This window comes from Bos indicus x Bos taurus, chromosome 2, assembly GCF_003369695.1.
Source record: "Bos indicus x Bos taurus breed Angus x Brahman F1 hybrid chromosome 2, Bos_hybrid_MaternalHap_v2.0, whole genome shotgun sequence".
Classification (NCBI taxonomy): Eukaryota; Metazoa; Chordata; class Mammalia; order Artiodactyla; family Bovidae; genus Bos; species Bos indicus x Bos taurus.
The window spans coordinates 100,921,169-100,945,258 of record NC_040077.1 but is presented as its reverse complement, the minus strand read 5'-3'; the positions used below and the strand labels follow the sequence as shown (position 1 = coordinate 100,945,258).

The 24,090-nt window shown below is 38.2% G+C and overlaps 1 protein-coding gene across 10 annotated transcripts in view; it reads left to right on the top strand.

Moving 5' to 3' along the window:
* Window positions 1-24,090, top strand: part of IKZF2 (IKAROS family zinc finger 2) — a 185,871-nt gene that overhangs the window by 147,184 nt on the left and 14,597 nt on the right. For all 10 annotated transcript variants that reach the window (XM_027566714.1, XM_027566696.1, XM_027566655.1 and 7 more), the window contains 2 exons: window positions 15,050-15,187; window positions 23,633-23,776. In XM_027566714.1, the coding sequence (XP_027422515.1) occupies window positions 15,050-15,187; window positions 23,633-23,776 (282 nt within the window). The remainder of the gene's footprint in view (window positions 1-15,049; window positions 15,188-23,632; window positions 23,777-24,090) is intronic.

Sequence of the window (24,090 nt, the reverse complement as noted above, 5' to 3'; positions counted from 1 at the left end):
CTTTATGGCTATTTGATTTGCTCTCTCTTTTGGGTAGGTATGTGGGATTCGTAGGAGTATAGGTGCAATATTTCCTATTTCTAGTTTCTCATAACAACAGATGGAGAAAATAATAGCAAATTTTTTTCTAATTGAATAGTTGTCAGAATTGTCAAGTTCTCTCTTGTTTTTAATCACTAAGTCATGTCCGACTCTTGTGACCCCATGGTCTGTAGCCTGGCCAGGCTCCTCTGTCCATGGGATTTCCCAGGCAAGAATACTGGAGTGGGTTATTGTTTCCTTCTCCATGAGTTCTTCCTGACCCAGGGATTGAACCTATGTCTCCTGCCTTGGCAGGTGGCTTCTTTACCACTGAGCCACAAGGGAAGCCCCAAGTTCTCTTTACTGCATCTCTAATTTGTAATTCCTTCTTCAGGTCAGTAGTCTGTATATCTCTGACAGATTATAGTGATAATTCTTTCCTTTTTGATTAGTGTAGGATTTTTGTGAGGGAGAATATGTCAAAGAAGAGACTGTGTTAACTTTTGAGATGGTTGGAACACTGACCCTGCTCTCTTCTGTGTTTTAGGACACTTGGTTTTATAACATATTCTTAGAATTACATTTAAAAGAAACTTTATTTCAGTTACCTGAAGTGTAGTCACAGTAAAACTTACAAAGTTACTGGTATTTAGTTTCTTTGTATTTAACCTGATTGCTAATATAAATCTGGAGAAGGAAATGGCAACCCACTCCAGTGTCTTTGCCTGGAAAATCCCATGGACAGAGGAGCCTGGCAGGCCACAGTCCATGGAATCACAAAAGAGTCAGACATGACTTAGCTAGTGACTAAACACACCACACACTAATATAAATTTTGTTTCCAATCATGATAAGGATTAGGGATCAGATTTACCCTCCTGCTTTGAACAACTAGAATACCAGACAAAATATATTATATGACTTTTAGACATTGAGAACAAAGGCAGTGAGGGCTATGATGACCCCAGCTTACTTCCTAGAAGCAGTTTCTAGGCCACAGTGCAGGATTGGCAGATCCAAATAGAGCTAGGCAGTCTCACTGTGAGGAGACAGAGATCAGAGTTCAGGGAGACCTCTGTACTTAGACGTCAAGGCAGAGTATCAGATGGGGGAAACTGCACAGGGGAAAAAAAAAGTTTTTCAGAGGTCCTTCTTTTACTGTTTGGTTAAATAGTGATCTACCTGTATGTATTAGGAAACTTCCTGCCGCTGGGGAAAGAAACACTAGAAAACAGAAGGCCAAACAATTCCTGGAGCTCTTGCAGAGCTGAAAAGGAGTTCAATCTCAGCAGCCGATGTGGAAAGACTTTGTCATGTGCAGGGCATTGAGTTAAGTCCTCAGAAGGATACTGCCATAGTCCTGAGGCTACATTAGCCTAGAGATGAAAAAGTTCTCTAGATCTGCCTTGAAGCATAAAAGAAAATACCAGAAGGCTCTAACTGAGTCGGAGTAATGTAACTTCATAGCAGAGCAAGTAAACCATACTTTAAAGAAATGCAGCAAAAGCTAGAACCTACTAACGTAAAATTTACAATGTCCATTACCCATTAAAAAATGAAGAGACGTGCAAAGAAGGTGTAAATTATTACCCACAGTCAGTAGAAAAATCAGTCAGTTGAAAGAGATCCAGAAATGACCAAACTGTGGGACTAATAGATAGGGTTGATAAAACAGCTATAATAAATTTGCTACTTATGTTCAGGAATATAAAGAAAACGTGAACATGATGAGAATAGAAGTGGTACTTGGAGGGGCACATATAGAATTAGGTCTTTGTATTAAAAAAGAGGAAAGGTCTTAAACTAATTAAACTTACTTCTTTAGAAGTTATGAAAGAGGAGTCAAATAAGTCTAGAGTATATTAAGAAAGGAAATAATGAAAGCAAGAGCAAATAGAGAAAATCAATGAAATCAAAGGCTGATTCTGTGAAAAGGTCAATAAAATGAGTAAACCTCTAGCCAAGGTTAACCAGTACAAAGAATGAACATTCAATTTACCATCATCCAAAATGAAAACAGGACATTGCTAAAGCTCCTACAGCTGTAGTGAGCTATAATGCAGATATATTATGAAAATGAAAATGCTCAGTGATACAGCTGTTTTGAGAAACAGTTAAGCTGTTTCTTAGAAAGTGAATCAGGTACTTGTCATATGACCCAGGAATCCCACTTTTAGGTTTTAACCAAGAAAAAGGAAAAGATGCATATACACAAAGACTTGCCTTTAGATGTTTGTAGAAGCTTTATTCCTAGTAACCGTAGACCAGAACAGCAAATAGATGGGGAAACAGTGGAAACAGGGGCTGACTTTATTTTTCTGGGCTCCAAAATCACTGCAGATGGTGATTGCAGCCATGAAATTAAAAGACGCTTACTCCTTGGAAGGAATGTTGTGACCAACCTAGACAGAGTATTAAAAAAGCAGACATTACTTTGCCAACAAAGGTCCATCTAGTCAAGGCTATGGTTTTTCCAGTAGTCATGTATGGATGTGAGAGTTGGACTATAAAAGAAAGCTGAGCGCCGAAGAATTGATGCTTTTGAATTGTGGTGTTGGAGAAGACTCTTGAGAGTCCCTTGGAGTGCAAGGCGATCCAACCAGCTCATCCTAAAAGAGATCAGTCCTGAGTGTTCATTGGAAGGACTGATGTTGAAGCTGAAGCTCCAATACTTTTGCCACCTGATGTGAAGAGCTGACTCATTGGAAAAGACCCTGATGCTGGGAAAGATTGAAGGCAGGAGGAGAAGGGGATGACAGAGGATGAGATGGTTGGATGGCAACAGCGACTCAACAGACATGGGTTTGGGTAGACTCTGGCAATTGGTGATGGATAAGGAGGCCTGGAGTGCTGCGGTTCATGGGGTCACAAAGAGTCAGACAACAACTGAGCAAAGGAACTGAACTGATAGACCAGAAACCACCCAAACTAGTAAACGAATGAACTGTGGTATATTCATATGATGAAATAAAAAGTAATAAACTACCAATATATACAACAACATTGTTGAATTTCAAAATCATTATGCAGAGTTAAGAAACTAAAAAAAAAGAAAAGAAAAGACTACATACTGCATGATTCAGTTTATATGAAATCCTAAAAAAGACAAAATTGTACTGACAGAAGCAAATCAGTGGTTGCCATGAGCCAGCTGTGGGAAAGGGAGTTTTTTCAGGTGATGGAAATGAAAATATTTTAATTGTGGTGATGGTTATAAAACATATACACTTCCAGGCTCCTTGAATTGTATACTTAAAGTGATAGTCTCCCACAATCAATACCCTGGCAAATCATTTATCTTTTACTAATAGAGATGGTTAATTTCCATGCTATTCTTTCTAATGTGAAATAACACTATATAATCCTCTTAAAAGACTTCAGCAGCATGATCAGCAGTCTAAGAGAAATTGGTCAATGTAAGTTTTTCCACCTGATTTTAAAATTCAGAAACATGTCAGTTTGAAGTCAAACTGATACAAAGTTTAAACTGGATCATTGCTATCGAAAGACATTATCAACATATAGTGGTAAACTCCCATATCAAAATTAATATTTTTTAAATATTATTACCAGTAATAAAGTGATGCTTCATTCATAGACTTTCAAATTTTAATTCCAAAATTTATTAAATAGCAAAATTAATCTTAATTCCCTTAGTAATATAATTACAATCATTATGGTAGAGTTAAGAATAGTGTTCACTTTAAGAAATTTTAACTCAGTATCAGACCTAGAGAACATGATGATTTATGAGTTTCTACAAACCATTGTTGTTGAACTTCAGTATGTAGGCAACCACCTGGCAAGCTTCTTAAGTGTGGGCACTTCAGAGGACTCCCATAAATTCTAGGTCCAGCATAGAAAAGGCAGAGGAACCAGAGATCAAATTGCAAACATCCGCTGGATCATCAAAAAAGCAAGAGAGTTCCAGAAAAATATCTATCTGCTTTATTGACTATGCCAAAGCCTTTGACTGTGTAGATCACAATAAACTGTGGAAAATTCTGAAAGAGATGGGAATACCAGACCACCTGACCTGCCTCTTGAAAAACCTGTATGCAGGTCAGGAAGCAACAGTTAGAACTGGACATGGAACAACAGACTGGTTCCAAATAGGAAAAGGAGTACATCAAGTCTGTATGTTGTCACCCTGCTTATTTAACTTAATGCAGAGTACATCATGAGAAATGCTGGGCTGGGGGCTGGTGCACTGGGACGACCCAGAGGGAGGGTATGGGGAGGGAGGAGGGTTCAGGATGGGGAACACAGGTATACCTGTGGCGGATTCATTTCGATATTTGGCAAAACTAATACAATATTGTAAAGTTTAAAAATAAAATAAAATTTAAAAAAAAAGAAAGAAATGCTGGGCTGAAGGAAGCACAAGCTGGAATCAAGATTGCTGTGAGAAATATCAATAACCTCAGATATGCAGATGACACCATCCTTATGGCAGAGAGTGAAGAACAACTAAAGAGCCTCTTGATGAAAGTGAAAAAAGTGCGCTTAAAGCTCAACATTCATAAAACTAAGATCATGGTATCCTGTCCGATCACTTCATGGCAAATAGATGGGGAAACAGTGTCAGACTTTTATTTTTGGGGGCTCCAAAACCACTGCAGATGGTGATTGCAGCCATGAAATTAAAAGACGCTTATTCCTTGGAAGGAAAGTTATGACCAACCTGCTACTGCTAAGTCACTTCAGTCGTGTCCGACTCTGTGCGACCCCATAGATGGCAGCCCACCAGGCTCCCCCATCCCTGGGATTCTCCAGGCAAGGACACTGGAGTGGGTTGCCATTTCCTTCTCCAATGCGTGAGAGTGAAAGTGAAGTTGCTCAGTCGTGTCCGACTTGTAGCGACCCCATGGACTGCAGCCTACCAGGCTCCTCCATCCATGGGATTTTCCAGGCAAGAATACTGGAGTGGGGTGCCATTGCCCTCTCCATGACCAATCTAGACAGCATATTAAAAAGCAGAGATATTACTTTGCCAACAAAGGTCTGTTTAGTCAAAGCTATGGTTTTTCCAGTAGTCATTTATGGATGTGAGAGTTGGACTGTAAAGAAAGCTGAGTGCCAAAGAATTGATGCTTTTGAACTGTGGTGTTGGAGAAGACTCTTGAGAGTCCCTTGGAGTACAAGGAGATCCAACCAGTCCATCCTAAAGGAGATCAGTCCTGGGTGTTCATTGGTAGGACTGATGCTGAAGCTGAAACTCCAATACTTTTGCCACCTGATGCGAAGAACTGACTCATTGGGAAAGACCCTGATGCTGAGAAAGATTGAGGGCAGGAGGAGAAGGGGACGACAGAGGATGAGATAGTTGAATGATATCACCGACTCAATGGACATGAGTTTGGGTAAACTTAGCAGTTGGTGATGGACAGAGAGGCCTGGTGTGCTGTGGTTCATGGGGTCTCAAAGAGTCAGACATGACTGAGCGACTGAACCGAACTGAATGGTACCCAAACATCTGCATTTTAAGAGCAGTCCAGGTCATTCTAATATAAGGTGGCATGCAGTTCATACTTTGAGAATCATTGCAAATGATAATGTTTGAATATGGGAAGAGAATCTTGTTTTATAACAGTTAAATAAATAGCAGATTAGAATAGAATAGAGGAAGAAGTTTTACATTTCCACATATTCCTTTGTCTTACAAATACGTGATTACTTTTTGGAGGCTAAGCATTACTATCATGTCATGCTTCTATTTATCAAAATAGAGAATTATGGCACTTTCTTCCAGAGCCATAGGATTCCAGAATTAAAGGTGATATTGTCTATTGCTGTCAAAACATGATGAAATGACAAGCTACATCTGTCTTTACTCTTTAATCTCTACTGAAATCACAGTAGACATTTATTGAGGTATAAACTCATAAGATCAAAGACAATGGAAAGGATTGAATAATAGCCGAGGGGAAGCTGGAAAGAAGACAGAGGGAGTTCCAGAAGCTCTGGAACTTTGAGTGATTATAGAAGGGAATAAAAGATGAGTAGCAAGCCATCTGATGCTTCAGAATCCTGAAAAATCTCTGAACTTTGAAGAAACAGGACTGTTAATGGTAGGGATGAAACTCTGGATTAAATATAAAAGGATTTCAAAATCTGAATACAAAACAGGCCACAGAGCCACTCTCTCTCACTACATTCAACCAACTGTAAGAAAATAGCATTTATTTTTTGAAGATATTAAATTGGAAAGGTTCTACCTTAGGGACTCCAGGAAGGGTAGAGAGTAGGGAAAAATTCTTCCCTGGTAGCTCAGCTGGTAAAGAATCCACCAGTAATGCAAGAGACCCTGGTTTGATTCTGGGGTCAGGAAGTTCCCCTGAAGAAGGGATAGCTAACCCACTCCAGTATTCTTGGGCTTCCCTGGTGGCTCAGATGTTAAAAAATACGCCTGCAATGCGGGAGACCTGGGTTTCTTCCTGGGTTGGGAAGATCCCCTGGAGGAGGGCATGTAACCCACTCCAGTATTTTTGCCTGGAGAATCCCCATGAACAGAGGAGCCTGGCGGGCTATAGTCCATGGGATCACGAAGAGTCGGAGATGACTAAGTGACTAAGTACTAAGCACAGGGGTAAAGCAAACTTAAAGCAGGAAGATTATGTAAAAGACTGCAATTGTACATTTAGATTCTTGGCCCCATATCTTGCCTTACTTCCGAAATACCATCTAGCTTCATATCACCCCGTCCCCCAACACCCCCCCAACCCAACCCCGCAGGAGCTGGAAATCAGAGGCATTTTCTCAAAGGGCATTGAAAGGTTCTAGAGAAAATACATGGATATTTATTTTTAGGGGTGACAATAAAAAGATTGCTTTGTTACTTGGTCACTCTACAATAGTTCACAAACCTCACCTGTGTTTCCCGGACTTCCAGTTAGCTTTTCTGTACCTCACTAATAAATATGATCCAAGCCAGGCTTTAGCCATACATGAACCGTGAACTTCCAGATGTTCAAGCTGGTTTTAGAAAAGGCAGAGGAACCAGAGATCAAATTGCAAACATCCGCTGGATCATCAAAAAAGCAAGAGAGTTCCAGAAAAATATCTATTTCAGCTTTATTGACTATTCCAAAGCCTTTGACTGTGTGGATCACAATAAACTGTGAAAAATTCTGAAAGACATGGGAATACCAGACCACCTGACCTGCCTCTTGAGAAACCTATATGCAGGTCAGGAAGCAACAGTTAGAACTGGACATGGAACAACAGACTGGTTCCAAATAGGAAAAGGAGTATGTCAAGGCTGTATATTGTCACCCTGCTTATTTAACTTTTATGCAGAGTACATCATGAGAAACGCTAGGCTGGAAGAAGCACAAGCTGGAATCAAGATTGCTGGGAGAAATCTCAATACCCTCAGATATGCAGATGACACCACCCTTATGGCAGAAAGTGAAGAGGAACTAAAAAGCCTCTTGATGAAAGTGAAAGAGGAGAGTGAAAAAGTTGGTTTAAAGCTCAACATTCAGAAAATGAAGATCATGGCATCTTGTCCCATCACTTCATGGGAAATAGATGGGGAAACAGAGGAAACAGTGTCAGACTTTATTTTGGGGGGCTCCAAAATCACTGCAAATGGTGACTGCAGCCATGAAATTAAAAGATGATTACTCCTTGGAAGAAAAGTTATGACCAACCTAGATAGCATATTGAAAAGCAGAGACATTCAGTTCAGTTCAGTCGTGTCCGACTCTGTGACCCAGTGAATCGCAGCACGCCAGGCCTCTGTGTCCATCACCAACTCCCAGAGTTCACTCAGACTCACATCCATCGAGTCTGTGATGCCATCCAGCCATCTCATCCTCTGTCGTCCCCTTCTCCTCCTGCCCCCAATCCCTCCCAGCCTCAGAGTCTTTTCCAATGAGTCAACTCTTCGCATGAGGTGGCCAAAGTACTGGAGTTTCAGCTTTAGCATCATTCCTTCCAAAGAAATCCCAGGGCTTATCTCCTTCAGAATGGACTGGTTGGATCTCCTTGCAGTCCAAAGGACTCTCAAGAGTCTTCTCCAACACCACAGTTTAAAAGCATCAATTCTTTGGCGCTCAGCTTTCTTCACAGTCCAACTTTCACATCTGTACATGACCACTGGAAAAAACATAGGCTTGACTAGATGGACTTTTGTTGGTAAAGTAATGTCTCTCCTTTTGAATATGCTATCTAGGTTGGTCATAACTTTCCTTCCAAGGAGTAAGCATCTTTTAGTTTCATGGCTGCAGTCACCATCTGCAGTGATTTTGGAGCCCCAAACAATAAAGTCTGACACTGTTTCCACTGTTTCCCCATCTATTTCCCATGAAGTGATGGGACCAGATGCCACGATCTTTGTTTTCTGAATGTTGAGCTTTAAGCCAGCTTTTTCACTCTCCTCTTTCACTTTCATCAAGAGGCTTTTTAGTTCCTCTTCACTCTCTGCCATAAGGGTGGTGTCATCTGCATATCTGAGGCAGACATTACTTTGCCAACAAAGGTCCGTCTAGTCAAGGCTATGGTTTTTCCAGTGGTCATGTATGGATGTGGGAGTTGGACTGTGAAGAAGGCTGAGCACCGAAGAATTGATGCTTTTGAGCTGTGGTGTTGGAGAAGACTCTTGTGAGTCCCTTGGACTGCAAGGAGATCCAACCATTCCATTCTGAAGGAGATCAGCCCTCGGATTTCCTTGGAAGGACTGATGCTAAAGCTGATACTCCAGTACTTTGGCCACCTCATGCGAAGAGTTGACTCATTGGAAAAGACTCTGAGGCTGGGAGGGATTGGGGGCAGGAGGAGAAGGGGACGACAGAGGATGAGATGGCTGGATGGCATCACCGACTCGATGGACATGAGTTTGGGTGAACTCCGGGAGATGGTGATGGACAGGGAAGCCTGGCGTGCTGCAATTCATGGATTGCAAAGAGTTGGACACGACTGAGCGACTGAACTGAACTGAATAAATATGAATGGACAATAAACTTTAAGGCACAAGACACTTAAGGAAAGGCTCAAATACAGATACCCATATAAAAAGGGGAAAAGCCAGAGAAAATAGACAATATAAAAAAGAACTTTTTTAAAATGAAAATATTTTGCTCAGATAAATGTTGTTATATCCATGAAGTAAACAATACTATTTTTAAGAAAAAGGGAGGAACTCCTAGACATTTATGTTAGACAGAAAATACTTCCCAGTAGGATTCAAAGAAAAATGGAGGAATTTTTTTTAAGTTAAAATGTTAAAAGGATAGTTAATACAAAGAGAAAAGATATTTCAAGAATCAGTCTGAAAGGTCTAATATCAAATAAATAGAAATTCTAAAGAGAAAAGACAAAGAAATAGATTGTTATTAGATGGGGGTGGGGTAAGAGGAAGACTTTTTAAGTGCCTTGTAGAACTACTTTATTTTCTTAAGTATGGGCATAATAACTTGTAAAAAGGAAAAAAAAATTATTAAATAAGAAAAGGACTAAGGATGCTAAGGCAAACTAAATCAACATATAATTCTAGAATCTGGGGAATAAATTGTTACCTAGTGGGAGCAATAAAAATATTATTTATAACATGGGGAAATGTTCAAGATGTATTTTTCAGTTACATAAATAGATTGTATGATACAATATATAAAATAACCCAGTTTCATAACATAATATATTTGTTCATGTTTAAAAATTACAGTAGGATAATATAAAAATGTTTAAGATACCTATCTGGAAATGATGTAATTATGAATATTTTTTTGGTAACTTTTAAAATTTTCTATGTAGATGCATTGCTTTTAAAATTAGTAAAAGATGCAGCAAAAACCAGTGAGAGGAAAATATTTAACAAGTTAGGAAATGACGTCATTCATGAAAACACCACTTAGTAGTCCTTGCTCTTGAACAAATCATCTTACTAAACTCTTTGAGGTTGCAAAGATATAAGACACTATTTCAATTTCTCAAGAAACTCAATTCTTAACACAGGGGTTAGGAGAACCAACCCCCCCCTCCCTTGCAGTGGAAAATCTACCTATAACTTTACGTCAGTGCTGCATATCCAGGGTTCCGTATTTGTGGAATCAGCCCACTTCAGATTGTGTGGTAATGTTGTTGCTTTAGTTGCTCAGTCATATCCGACTCTTTAACAATCAGGACTGTAGACCACCAGGCTCCTCTGTCCATGGGATTTCCCAGGGAAGACTGCTGGAATGGGTTGCCATTTCCTGCTCCAGGTTGCAATTTCTTTCCTTCTTCCTGACCCAGGGATCGAACCTTTGTCTCCTGCATTGGTAGGCAGATTCTTTACCACTGACCCACCAGGGAACTCTGTGGCACTGTAGTGTATATATATACAGAAAAAAAATATCACGTATAAATGGGCCCCTGCAGTACAAACCAGTGTTCATGAGGCGAATGTAACCACATATAACTCAAGACAGAATGTTTTAAGTTTCCCAAGTGTGTACAGTTACAGTTCTTTAGTGAGAAAGATTGCTTATGGACAGAACATGGTTAGGGAGATTCAAAGGGTGAGTAGGATTTCAAGAGGTAGAAGTTGTATGAAGCCATTCCAGAAAGAACTAAGACTCAGAAGTGTAAAGATACAGGGTAATCTGGGCTGGATCCTGGGATAGAAGATGGAATGTTTCCTTTGGGACCAGAGTAGGATGCTGATGCCAGGTACAGGGCTGTGGACTTTGTTCAATAATGTTGTTGAGGAGGGGAGTAAATAATACACAAGGAAAGAGAAGACCTGCTTTGAAGTCTTATTAAGCTCACTTGGGTTCATGATAATGAAGACTTTTACTCAGATATTGGTTCAGAGAGTGAAAAGGGAGGGGTAAACTTGAATAATAGTTTGGATGTGAGAAATGAGGTAGGAGGCAGCAGTAGTGGTTCCTTGTCATGAGTCCGGTTTATTAAAACAGTGGTAATTCTTGCACAAAAGACCAGTCGGAACAAAGAAGTAATTTCGTAGAAGAAGATAATGTTGGATATATTGAATCTTAGATTGCAGAGAAATATGCATGAGGCCATGCTACAAAGGTATTTGAAAGGAAGAATCCAAAATGCAGTTATTCAGCAAATACATACTGAGCACCTCTTATGTTTAATAATACAAGACATGCTGCTGCTTCTGTGCTCAGTCGTGTGTGTCTCTTTGTGACCCATGGACTGTAGCCCTCCATACTTCTCTGGCCATGGTATTTCCCAGGCAAGGAGACTGGAGTGGGTTCCCGCTTCCTCCTGCAGGGGATCTTCCTGACCCAGGGATTGAACCAGCGTCTCCTGCATTGGCAGACAGATTCTTTACCATTGCACCTCCACTATAATTCCAAATTGAGTAAAACACAACCTCTGTCTTCATGACAGAGCTTGTTGTTTGGATAAGAGAAGCAGAGATCAAATGGATAATTACAATGCAATTATCAAAAGTGATGTGGACAGAGTGCTGTGAGAGCACAGAGGGGAAACTATGTCCTTGGTCATACCTTCCCATGACCGTGATCACTTTTAAAATATTTGTGACAAATAAAAGCTTCCAAACAGGGGGAAATTATTCAGGACTTGATTTGGATATTTCATAGAAATGAAGGCTTAAGAGGGAAAAGTGGGAGACTACTGTTCTAAGATCAAAACCCATAGGTTCTTATATATTTGTCAGGCAGGAGAAGGTTGAGAAGCCAGGGAGTGAGGACCCAAAAACTGATGCCAGAAGCTAAAATCAGAAGATTCAAGACTAGTGAAATTTTGATAGTTCAAGGAATTAGGAAGATTTAGGAATGATTAACGGAGAAGGCAGTGGCAACCCACTCCAGTACTCTTGCCTGGAAAATCCCATGGGCGGAGGAGCCTGGTAGGCTGCAGTCCATGGGGTCGCTAAGAGTCGGACACGACTGAGCAACTTCACTTTCACTTTTCAATTTCCTGCATTGGAGAAGGAAATGGCAACCCACTCCAGTGTTCTTGCCTGGAGAATCCCAGGGACGGAGGAGCCTGGTGGGCTGCCGTCTTTGGGGTCGCACAGAGTTGGACACGACTGAAGCGACTTAGCAGCAGCAGCAGGAATGATTAAAATCTACTAGCACATCAGAGACTATGGATGACTTTAAAAAAAAAGTTTCAGCAATACTAAATGAAGCTGTTTCAGATAGTGAGACTGTGTAAATAATAATATTTGTAAAAAGAAAAGTAGCAAAAGAGTGGTCCTTTTCTGTGTATATACCTATGTTATACATTTTAACTCATAGAGTTGATAACTATTATACAGTTAAACTCCCTATGTATAAATATTTTCATGACCTTGATTTTTAGGAAATATGGGTGTCCACTAAGCCTATTGTAATCATTTCATGATGTATGTAAGTTGGATCATTCTGCTGTACCCTTTAAACTTACGCAGTATTGTCTGTCAATTATATCTCCATAAAACTGAAAGAAAGAGAAAAAGAAATATCAAAGAACTGACAAGAAATGATCTTGTAGGGATAGAAGAGCCATAGGATTTGGCAGGGACTGTTGGTAATGTTTGAAACAATTTTCAAAAAAGAGTAGCAGGAACACAATCTAGACTTTGAAGGAGCTAAGAACATGAGAGTAAATAGAGATGATGGCAGTTCCCGGAAACACTGTCTCTCCTCTGCCCTCTGCCCATCCCCATTATCTAACTTCTGTTTTTTCTTCAGCTATCAGCCTAAATGTTCAACCTCAGGCAGACCTTCCCGGCCAATCTTCTCAAACTAAATCAGGGTACCCATATTATACTAGCTTACCGTTCTTTAGATCCATAGAGTCTACAATTTGTAATGTATTGCTTGTATATTTCTTTAATGTCTGTCTTCCTCGGTAGACTGTTGTTTTCATGAAGGTAGGCACCATGACAATTTTCTCTCCACTTTACATTCCAATCTCATCCCAGGGTTGGTACAAGGTAGGCTTTCTGTAAAGATGTATCACCTGAGAGAAGTATATCCAAATTTCTTGGATATAGAATACTTACACAAGATGTGAAAGTCCAGCCTGAGACCTAATATGTGGATTGCTGGAATGGAATGCAGATGAAGATTTGGGGAAATGGAGAGCGGTTTACTCAAATACCTGTTACACTCACAGAGAACAAGGATGGGATGAAAAAGCGAGTGATGTTTTTACACAAATTGATAACAAAGTAAGAGAAGCTGATGGGATAGAGTTCTACAATGAGAAGGTTAAAATGTATACTGTCTCTTTTTCCTTATCTGGGGAGTTGGGTGTTTATAAAGAGTTGTGAGCCAAGGCGAGTGGACTGGAACTATGTTTTAATTAAGTTAAAAAGGTGTCAAGTTGCTTAGAGAAATAAGAGGAAGAAATTATCAGAGGATATGTTCACAGTAAAACATAGGTATCATAGGACACAATACAACAGGATTACAAAGGGGTAGACAGAGCTGGTGGAACTAGTTTATAGTGGGCTATTAAATACAGTGTATATGCTTAAGTATTAATTGCTCAATAGACTTGTTCAAAGCAAATTCATCAAAGATTTTTGTCATATGTAGCCCCAAGCCACATGTCTTGGAATGCAATTACCTATAAATATATTTATATCATTTACACTAATGTTTTTGACTAAAGTATTTCTTGTATTTCCTAATGCTGTCTCTCACAGTGCCACAACACTTCATGATATACAAAGCTACCTGGTGTTCACTTCCCAGAAATTCTTGGTTCTGATGAATAGATGTTACTTTGCCTGGTATTTTTAGAAATGACTAATCCTGCCTTAGATAGTTTTGTTTTTTGAGACAGTTTAGAAAAAATTGTGACTGTGAAATAACTGATATGAGTTTATATGGCCCTCAAATACAATCTAAAGGTTTGTTTGGTTTCTTAAATCAGTGTAGTGAAATTTTATGTAGCTGTGAATACCTTGTCTTGTTAAAGTATTTCAGTTTGTTTATGACCAGTATAATAGCATGGGTTTGTAAAGGACCTGGAATTAGGGATGCTTTCTTGGACCATGAAAAAGAGTTGTCTGTCTGTTCTCTGGGCGAAAAAAAATGATTCCTAAGGGAGTCTAATGAGCGCAGCTCGCCTGATTCACTGTGTGCTTTACCAAGGGCTCTGCCAACAGACGCCCTGGTGTTTTATGGATTTTCTGCATCCATTCAAAACAAAAAATCAAAGTATTTTGTGATACCCTTGTGAATAGTCATACATTAAAACACACCTCTTTCCCTAAATGTGTTTTTTTTTTTCTTCTTAAATTTTTAAAGTTTTTTTCTTTAATGTAAACACTGAAGTAATTTACCAGTATCATGAGATATGGCTATTAGAAAGTAATTCACTTCCTGAATGTGAAATACATAATTAAGTATCACTATCGTTGTATAACTAAATATGTTAGGCTTCAGTGGTTATTGTTAATAACCTTAACTTAAAGCACCTACATTCTTGGTAATGTAAGAACAGCACTGCGGTGGGAGAATAAACTGTTGTGCTGCATAGTTTTGCATGTGTGAATAGTTATTACCAAGGTGGAAAGAAAAGAGAAACTGTCCTTTTATCTGTATTTTTTCTCATCCTTTGAGTTCTTTCTAGTCTTCTTGGTATTGGTGAATAACCTTTTCATTAGTCAATGACATTTCGAGTTGTTGCATTTTAGTTTCCCTCAGTAAAATCCTCTATCCTTAACCTGAATAAATAAAAATAATTCTCATCATGTATCTAGGACACTCATAATTTGTCTTTTGAATGAGTCAAAGCTTTGAGAATTGTGTAAATGTTAAGAGTCTGGTACTTTGAAGACTGATCATCAGCCTCTCCTGATGTAGGAGACAGCACGATTTTGATTCAGTATTTCCCCTGTCGCCAAAGGTACACTCTGCCTTTGCTTGCTGTCGCTTAATCTTGGTAGAAGTTTATTATCTTTAGTCACCTAAATCGGAGTGTGGAGGAGGAAGAGATTTAAGTCTGAAAAGTATATAACTGCTTCCTCCAGACTATCAAAAGTTAGCTGGTAATTTTGCTCTGGACTGAGACCCGACAGCGCACTAATCCTGAGTTCTCTTCACAGTGGGTAAGCCTCACAAGTGCAACTACTGTGGACGGAGCTACAAGCAGCGCAGCTCGCTGGAGGAGCACAAGGAGCGCTGCCACAACTATCTCCAGAATGTCAGCATGGAGGCTGCCGGGCAGGTCATGAGTCACCATGGTGGGTAGCATGGCGTTCCCCGCTTTCATTCTCCCCTGCTGCTTTGGTCCTTTATTATGGGTTAAACAGTTCTGTCTACCCTTCAGCATGAAGGTAAAGTTTTACTCTGTTTTAGAGCAATTGTAGATCATACTCACTTTGTATGGGATTTCCTTCTTAAGTGCTTGAAATTAGTCAAGCTTTGGGACACTTTGCAAACAAGCTATATTGAGTTTTGACGATACACCCAGTTTATTTCTGATAGCCTGTGTTTGAATTAATATCATAATGGCAGATGGCCTTGAATACACCAAAGGACAGTACTGTTTGGTCTTTTTCAGTCACTGCATCAAATAGTTCAAGATGGTTTCATGTAAGTCTATAGGTTTTCTAAAATAAGTAATTGGTTACTTGTATATTTACATGTCTCTTAGGTAAGTAATCGGTGATATAATTGAAAATGTCTCCAGTTTGTCTTGTGGTTTATCTTGGAAGTTACTGATTTTGCTTTCTGCAAGTATGGCAAACAATCTAGACCAAAATTAGGGACCACTGCCCTCCACAAAAATCAAAACCCAAACAAAACATCTGGACCTCCACAATACACAATAACAAGTAGGCAAGCAGTCCCTCAGGTTTATTCAACTAATCATTCTCTGTTACCAAATTCTTCCCTGGTGATCCAGTGATTAGAACTTTGTCTTCCAATACAGGGACTGCAGTTTCAATCCCTGGTCGGGGAGCTAAGATCCCACATTTCTCTAGGCCAAAAACAAAACAGAAAACAGAAAAATATTGTAACAAGTTCATAAAGATTTTTAAAATGGCCCACATCAAAAAAATCTTTAAAAAACTCTCTATAACTAAAAAGTAATGTTAGTCAATCAGCCTCACAAAGTGTTATGAATTTTAATTCTTTAGATTTGGAGCATCTCTTTGGTCCTACAAATTATATTTTTATAATGATTGATTTTATTATTCATATAAGCATATACAAAAATGGTAACTTACTGATACATTTATATCTTTCATTTAGGAAAGATTTGGTCAGTATTAATTAGTACAGTTGAGAAATCTTATAGTCACTTTTATATAAGCATCTCTTTTGTATTTCCAGACAGCTCAAGGATTATTTATGGGAGATTGTGGAACTGTGGAATTGTGTTTATTGGACAGCTAGTGATTACTTTTTGATGAATCAGAAATTTTTTCAGTTACTATTTTGTTACATTGAATAATTGAAAAGTTTATTTGTATTGAAGGTCATTTATGTTATTAATTCTGTCATTATTGTGACTGAGTCCTTTTGTTTTTATATTATTGTTAATTAACATTTTTGAATTGTTTTAAGTCTTTGTAAACTTGGTATTGTAAGCTTGCATTACTGGGCTTATGATGGCAACATAGGATCCAGAGCATTAAAGTTAAAATTGTGAGGTTAAACTGCACAGGGAGTACAGTTTGAATCCCTGGTTGGGGAGGACCAGCAACTCTGGTCTGGCTGTGTGGTGTGTGTCTGTGTTACTCATAGTCTTGGTGTGAGAATTCAATGTGATTGGATGGGCAATGAAAGCCCAATAGTTATTTTTACTATTTCAGGTAATTAAATATTAAGAAATAAATATTGCACCCCCTATAAAGTTATGTTACTTGTGACGTTAATTAGACCTTTGAGGTTTCATTTACTGAGCACATTGTTTCTGTTCAAATTGTTGCTTTTAGAGGTGATTTGAGGCAAGGTAGCTGATGGAGGCTTGGGGCATGCCAGAGTTTTCTAGGACACCTTATGGCACTGCTACTAATTTTTCTGTGTAATGTTCTTTCATTGTGATTTTGATATTTGACTGGATTATTAGTTTTATGAACTAATTTTCCATTCACAGTTATTTATGAAACTGTGTTGCAAACACATGTGTATATGAAATAGAATCTCTCCTTAAAGACCATATATTTTTCTAGGCAGGTAAGGCATACATAAGTAATTATAGTCAGCATGTAACTATCTTTTGAGAGATTAATCAGCTATAGAATATGTGGTGCCAAAAAATTTTAACAGATGTATTCTGGGGTAAAAAGAGTTCTAAACAGTTGCAGCCTCAGCATCAACCTCTGTTGCCCAGGTTGGTTAGCCTTTGACAGGCAAAATGCCTTTACAGATGGTTTGAAACTGGAAGAGTATGGAAAATTGGAAAGACACTGGGGTACTGGGTAGGGCAGGAGATAAAGCAAGATGGAGTGTGTGTGTCTGTGTGGGACGGGCACATAGGTTTTGGTATCATTTATAGACCCAAATATTTGTTCTTCAATAATGGATGGAGTTTTAGCCATCCAATATAAACCATATAAGTTTATATGACTGCTATTTCATGCTGCACTTTTTCTAAATGTGTTGCAATAATAAGTTGAGATTATCCTTAACCTCTGCTTCCTTTTGTTAACGTGTAATGTCTGAGGTAGGAGTTGATAATTGCCATAAGAGAGACAGTATAGATAAAAATGCTACTAGTGATCATCATTAACCTGTCTCATATACACAGCTTGGCATGTATCTCGTTTTTGCCAGAGCCACAGTGTCTAACTATTCTATTACACTGGGTCTATTATTTTGCCTTTTCTTTTAGCTGTAGACTGGGGATTGCCATCACTGTGGTCACCCATTAGCTCTTTGAAATTAATGACTATTCTTTCCTTTTCATAACTGACATTGTTATATTTCCTAGCCTCTCTTTCCCAAAACATGTTCGTCCTCATGTTGGCTTCTAGTGAAGTCTGAAGTCAAAGAGACTTTCTTTCACTTCAATTCAGGAAAGCGCCTATCATGGGCTTGCTGTGTGCCAAGCTCTATGGAATATTCTGAGAATATAAAGATACATGGACATAGTTTTGTTCTTATATTTGTAGTCTCGTAGGAAATACATAAAAGATAAACAAAATGAAGCAAATGCTCTAATAAAGGTATATAAACACTTCTCCTGAAGCACAGATGCAAAAGTCACCTAACTCTAGAGAAATCAAGGGAAGTTTCTTAAATGAAGTTTTTGCTCCATACATAAGGATGAGAAAAAATTGCACAGATCAGATTCACAAAAAGTATACATCCCAGGATGAGAAGTTGTCTTAAGCTAAGACTTAGAGGTATAAATAAACATTAACAAGTTTCTGGATACTGAACACAGTTGGAGTTCAAGGGATGGTAGGAAATGAGACTAAAATAGTAGGTTGTGATGCAGAGATAGAGTTTTACGTGCTAATCCAGTTTTTAAATTTCACTGGGGTAATCTATGTCTTCTAAGAAACAGCATCACTGATGTAGAACATAGGATAGATGCCTGACTGGAGTGTGAGGAGAGACTAGGAGTGAGAATGCCAAGGAAAAGATAAAGAGGAGCAGCAGGAGAAAAGTATATATTTACAAGTTTGGATCAAAAGTTCTCAAGTTTGGTAAAAAGGAGGAAATTAATGACTTGCAGTTTTAGAAGTAAAGATAAAAATGAATTGAATTTTATGGCAGATTTTCTTATTTAAAAGTTATTTTATGCTCATTTTTCAAGTCTTCTCAGCTTGAAGAAAAAACTTTAACAAGCGAAGTATGTAATTAGCTTTTCCTCCTTGCCTGAAGACAAAAATGAAACTGTGAACCAAAAAGATGGCCAAGTTTAAAGCAAGAATGTATATTCTTAGGTCTATGTTTTGAATTATTTGGTAAAGGGAATTTCTTTATTGCAAGGATGGATGCTTAATTGGTAACATATAAACTTCCTAGTAAGCTGCTTTCACTGGTTTCTAATGAGTGACAGCATTTCAAGATGTTTGTTTAGTAAACATCCACTGATTCTTATTTGTCTCACATCATCTGAAGACAGAGTCAAATAAAATGCAGTCCCTACTTGAGGTCGCTTATCAACTATTAGAAGAAAAAGACCAGTCAACCAACAGTTACAGCACTGAGTGATAAGCATTATGGGAGCACAGAGGACAGGTATCTAAGTCACAGTGGGTGTCCAAGAGGAATTTCTAGGGAAAATTATGTTTGAGTGGAGTTTTGAAAGGCAGAAGAGCAAGCTGCTGCTGCTGCTGCTAAGTCGCTTCAGTTGTGTCCGACTCTGTGCAACCCCATAGACGGCAGCCCACCAGGCTCCCCCGTCCCTGGGATTCTCCCGGCAAGAACACTGGAGTGGATTGCCCAAGCTAAATAAATAGAAAAGGGTGTTTCATGTGGAGAGAACAGCAAGTATAAAGAAATAGAAATCTAAAGGAGCATGGTGGGTTAAGGACCCCCAAGTACTTATGTATAATTAGAGCCCAGTTGTTAAAGGCAAGAAAAATTGGAAGGTGATGAGGCCTGAGAGAGACAGTGAAGGACCTATTGTGCTAAGCAAAGAATTTTATGAATTTTATTCTTTATCCTAAAAAATATTATTATGCTTACATTTCATTGCTAGAAATGTGGGCAGGAGATCAGAAGAGTCAAGATAGGACCAGGTAGACCATGGCAACAGTCTCCTGATTGGTTGAGTTGGGCCTAGTAGCCATCAATATTCAGAACACTTAAAACTATAAATGTAGCATCTAAGACATTTGGTATCTCCATGAGTGCATATCTGAGGAGGGAGGAGGAGACTGGATGAATGGGCAAAAATCTAGGATTTGCCACAAGTCTCTAGTATGGATGACCATGTAGATAGTGCTCTTCACTGAGATGGAAATTAGGAAAATAAGAGAAAGTTTAGGGAGGGAAATAGAGATTTCAGTTTTTGAACAAATTATCTTTTATGCACCTGTGAGAGACAGCCAAGTAAAACTGTCTAGAAGGAAGTTGAATATATAGATCTCAAGCTCTTAAGAGAAGTCTCAGTAGGCAATAAAGGTGTGGAAGCCATCCTTATATAGGTAGTAATCTAAAGTAACAGGTTTTATAAGGTTATATAGTTAAGTATGGAATTAGACATCTAGAGAAAGACAAGGACACATTAAGAAGGCGGGAAAAAGAAGCTCAATGAAGCTGTGTGTGACTAGAGGATGGGAAAATGGAAAGAGTGATTTCAGGTATGGGCACTGTCCACTGTTGTCAAGAGTATAATCAAGATAAATGAAAAATTTCTTTTTATGTTCTTCAACATGGAGAGAATGTGTGACAAAATAGAAGACATGTGTTGTCTTTATCATACTTTCCCTTCTTCTCCTGTAGTTAACAAAGCTTCCATTTTCCTTTCGAGAGCTGTCCTCTCCTATTGGGTGAAGGCACAGTGGGACTGTCAGTTGAAGCGCCCTACCCTCTTCTGGGGGATGTGGACATGTGACCTAATCTAGGTCTCTCGGAGTATGTCTTCCTGGAATTTGAAATTTGAGTGGATTGTTTGGCAAAATAGCAGTGTTGGAAACACTCATATGGTTCTATCTTTGTGATTTATCAATATGATGAGATAATGAAGTAATGCAAGGATAAATACATTTTATGCTGGTTATAACTTCAAAAATAATGTCAAGAAAGATATTTGGTTATGAAATTTGTTCTAATAAGTGAAGTTGATATTTTTTTAGCCTAGTTGAATGTCACACAATACTATTAATACATTGCTAACTAGAGAACTTGTTTTGTGTTTCAAGTAATGTATATCTGGAAACATTTTGATGAGTTGCACCCAGATTCATGAAAGCAAATAATTGAGATTAGTTACATAATATATAAAATGTATCAGATCTTCTCTCAGTGGAAACCTTAAATGTATTTCAAACTTGTTTATACAAAGTCAATACTCAAATAGTGGCTAAGAGCCCTGCTCTGGGTCATACCACTTAGGTTCTACCTAGATATAAACACTGAGAAAATGGTTCAATTAAGTTTTTTTGAAAAAATAAAAACACATTGTAAATCAACTGTACTTCAATTTAAAACACAGTGTAAATGAACTGTACTTCAATTCAAAACACATTGTAAATCAACTACAATTTTTTTTAAGCACAGTGAGAAAATTACATCTTTGGGTCTTTGTTTCCCCATCTGTAAAATGGAAATGGTAATTGCACCTGTCTCAGGGGCTTGTTAAAAGCATTAATTAGATTATCAAATGGAAAGCCTTTAAAAAGTACTTAGTATATAGGGTGAATCTGTTGTTTTTATTATTGCCAGTATGGTAGAAGCAAGACTATTATTTGATATGTAAAAGTCTGTTGTGAAGTAGAAGTAAGACCAGAACTCTGCCAAAGTCATTGTTTTCAGTTCACATGAGCTTCATTGAACTTGGGACAAATCACCTGAATTGAGGTGGATGTGGTGTGGGACAGTTCCCACACCCAGGTTTCGTTTTGAGTGTTAAATGTGTGCAAATGTGAAAATTCAAGGTGAGACTTGAGCAAAACTGCCAAGTTCTAGACAACTCATTTCAAAACTAATTAGTATATTCAATTTTGGGGCAAACCCTGTTAACCAGTTTTGCTGTTTTTTAGCAAAATTTACAACAACAAACATTTTTTTCTTTCCTTATTTTATTTCGGATCTTGGTTCATGACATATTTTCATCTTGGGCCCGTTCATGGCCTGTATTTCAATTAAATAGTTATTTTTTTGATGATGTAGTAAGTGACCATGAATTCAACATCTAAAGCAAAAGTTAAAATTTTGACAATAATCTATATCTAATTATATGAATACCCACCATATCTTCCTGGACCCCCTTACCTGAATTCCTATCGACATTCATTCTTTGCTTTAAGTTTTTTTTTTTTTTCTTATTCAGTTGTTCCTAAGAGAGGACATGTTTTAAGTAATGTCTAGGGACATACTTTTTGCATTTGTATATCATGAATTATAGCAGTATACAAGTGTTTCTTTGTTTGTCTCATCTTGGAAATTTTTCCAAATTAACATTAAAAAATTATAGGATCCCTTGTCATTAAAATAGAGATTGAAGATTGAATTTTTCTGGCCCATCCACCTGCCTATTACTAGGTTAACCCAAAACTTAGATTGAATGTTGATATCTTTAAGCAGGTCAGAATTACAAAAACATCTTCTGATGCCATTTTTCATTTCTTCAAAATCTATAACCTGTATTGGTTATTAAATAGGTCACCTGAATTGTGCACTGGATTTTCTTAACTTTAATCTCTTGCCTTCTTACTTGTAGTGTCTGCCCCTATAAAGGATAATGCATTGTATTTCACACTGTAAAGCTATCATTCTGTAAATCATTTTACAGTGTATGATGAACAAGATATCCTGGTATGAAACCTTTAGATTTCCAAACAGTGCTAACACAAGTTCAATTGTTAAAAAGTAACAGTAATCAAGAAATAGTAAGTTATGGTCTTTTCTGCAAATGTTGGTTTTAATCCACTGATCAGGCTTCCCAGGTAGTGATAATGGTAAAGAACTCACTTGCCAATGCGGGAGACATAAGAGACTTAACTTCAGTCCCTGGGTCGGGAAGATCCCCTTGAGGAAGGCATGGCAACCCACTCCAGTATTCTTGCCTGGAGAATCTCATGGACAGAGGAGCCAGGCGGTGCTCTCCAGTCCATAAGGTAACAAAGAGTCAGACATGACTGAAGTGATTTAGCACACACATGCAGTCTGTCTCCAGTGTTACTCTATGTTTAAATATCCTTTGAAAGTATTTTTGTTCAAAAATAACTTTTAAGTTCTGTGTCTATACCATACATGTCAATATCTCATGTCAGTATCTATGAGCCAGTATATTAACCCACAGCCAATTAGACAGATGGGATGAAAAGGGAGCAGCGCAGGAGAGTTTATGTCAGATGAATTAGAGCAGTAGTTTAGTGAGCAAATATGCCAATTTGGAAATGGATTCTTTTATCCTGCTGAAGAGCTCTTTTTAAAATAAATTACAATCATAAAGCTGTCACCGTTTACTATGCACGGACATGTTCAGAATCGGATCTCCTTCATGAAGGCTGCTTTGTGCAGGTAGGTAGCCACAGCCAACAGGGCTCACAGCTCTTTCAGCTCATCAGATAGAAAATCTGCTACAAGAAAATACATGGGTGAAAAAAACTGATTAAATATGCTGCTCTTCTGTGTGTCTGTATAAGCTTTCGTCTGAAACAAGTTGACTTGCTTAAATTGTTTTAGAAAAATAAACTCCAAAAGCCTTGAGAATAGTGCAGTCTTAAAGTTAGTATTGATTTTAATCAGTGTTAAAAAACACTTTCAGAGGAATAAAATGAGAAAAAGAACATGTTGGCCACCAGTAGTGGCAACAGTGTATGTCATTGATCTGAGAGAGACTTGGATAAAAACAAGTTCTGTGTGTGTGTGTGTGTGTGTGTGTGTAAAATTAAAAGTATACTTTAACATTAGAGGTTATTCTTTCTAATTGCTTTTATTCTAGCATGCTAGTTTTTATGTTTGTATAACACATGTTGAGGTGGAAAGTCCATCTTTGCATATTTTTAAATGTTGAAGAAATTATCAGATTACATTTTTTGTATGGTTTTATATAGTACCTCCTATGGAAGATTGTAAGGAACAAGAGCCTATTATGGACAACAATATTTCTCTGGTGCCTTTTGAGAGACCTGCTGTCATAGAGAAGCTCACAGGGAATATGGGAAAACGTAAAAGCTCCACTCCACAAAAGTTTGTGGGTAAGCATTACAAAGGATTTTATTTCTGTAAAAGCTAATTTTAATGAGCAAAGGCATGTTCCCATGTATATATGAATATATATGGTATGTTTCAATTCATGAAATAAATGGTCATCTCTTTTCCCCATTATACTACACACAAAGTATGTGTGACATTACACACAGACATACACACACACACTACATACCCTTAGGCATGTGGGCCTAAGAAAGAGAAATGAAGGAAAGAGTGATAGAACTCCACTGTTATCTCAAATTGAAGCCTTTTATAAAGGAAGTGAAAGTCGCTCAGTCGTGTCCAGTTCTTTGCGACC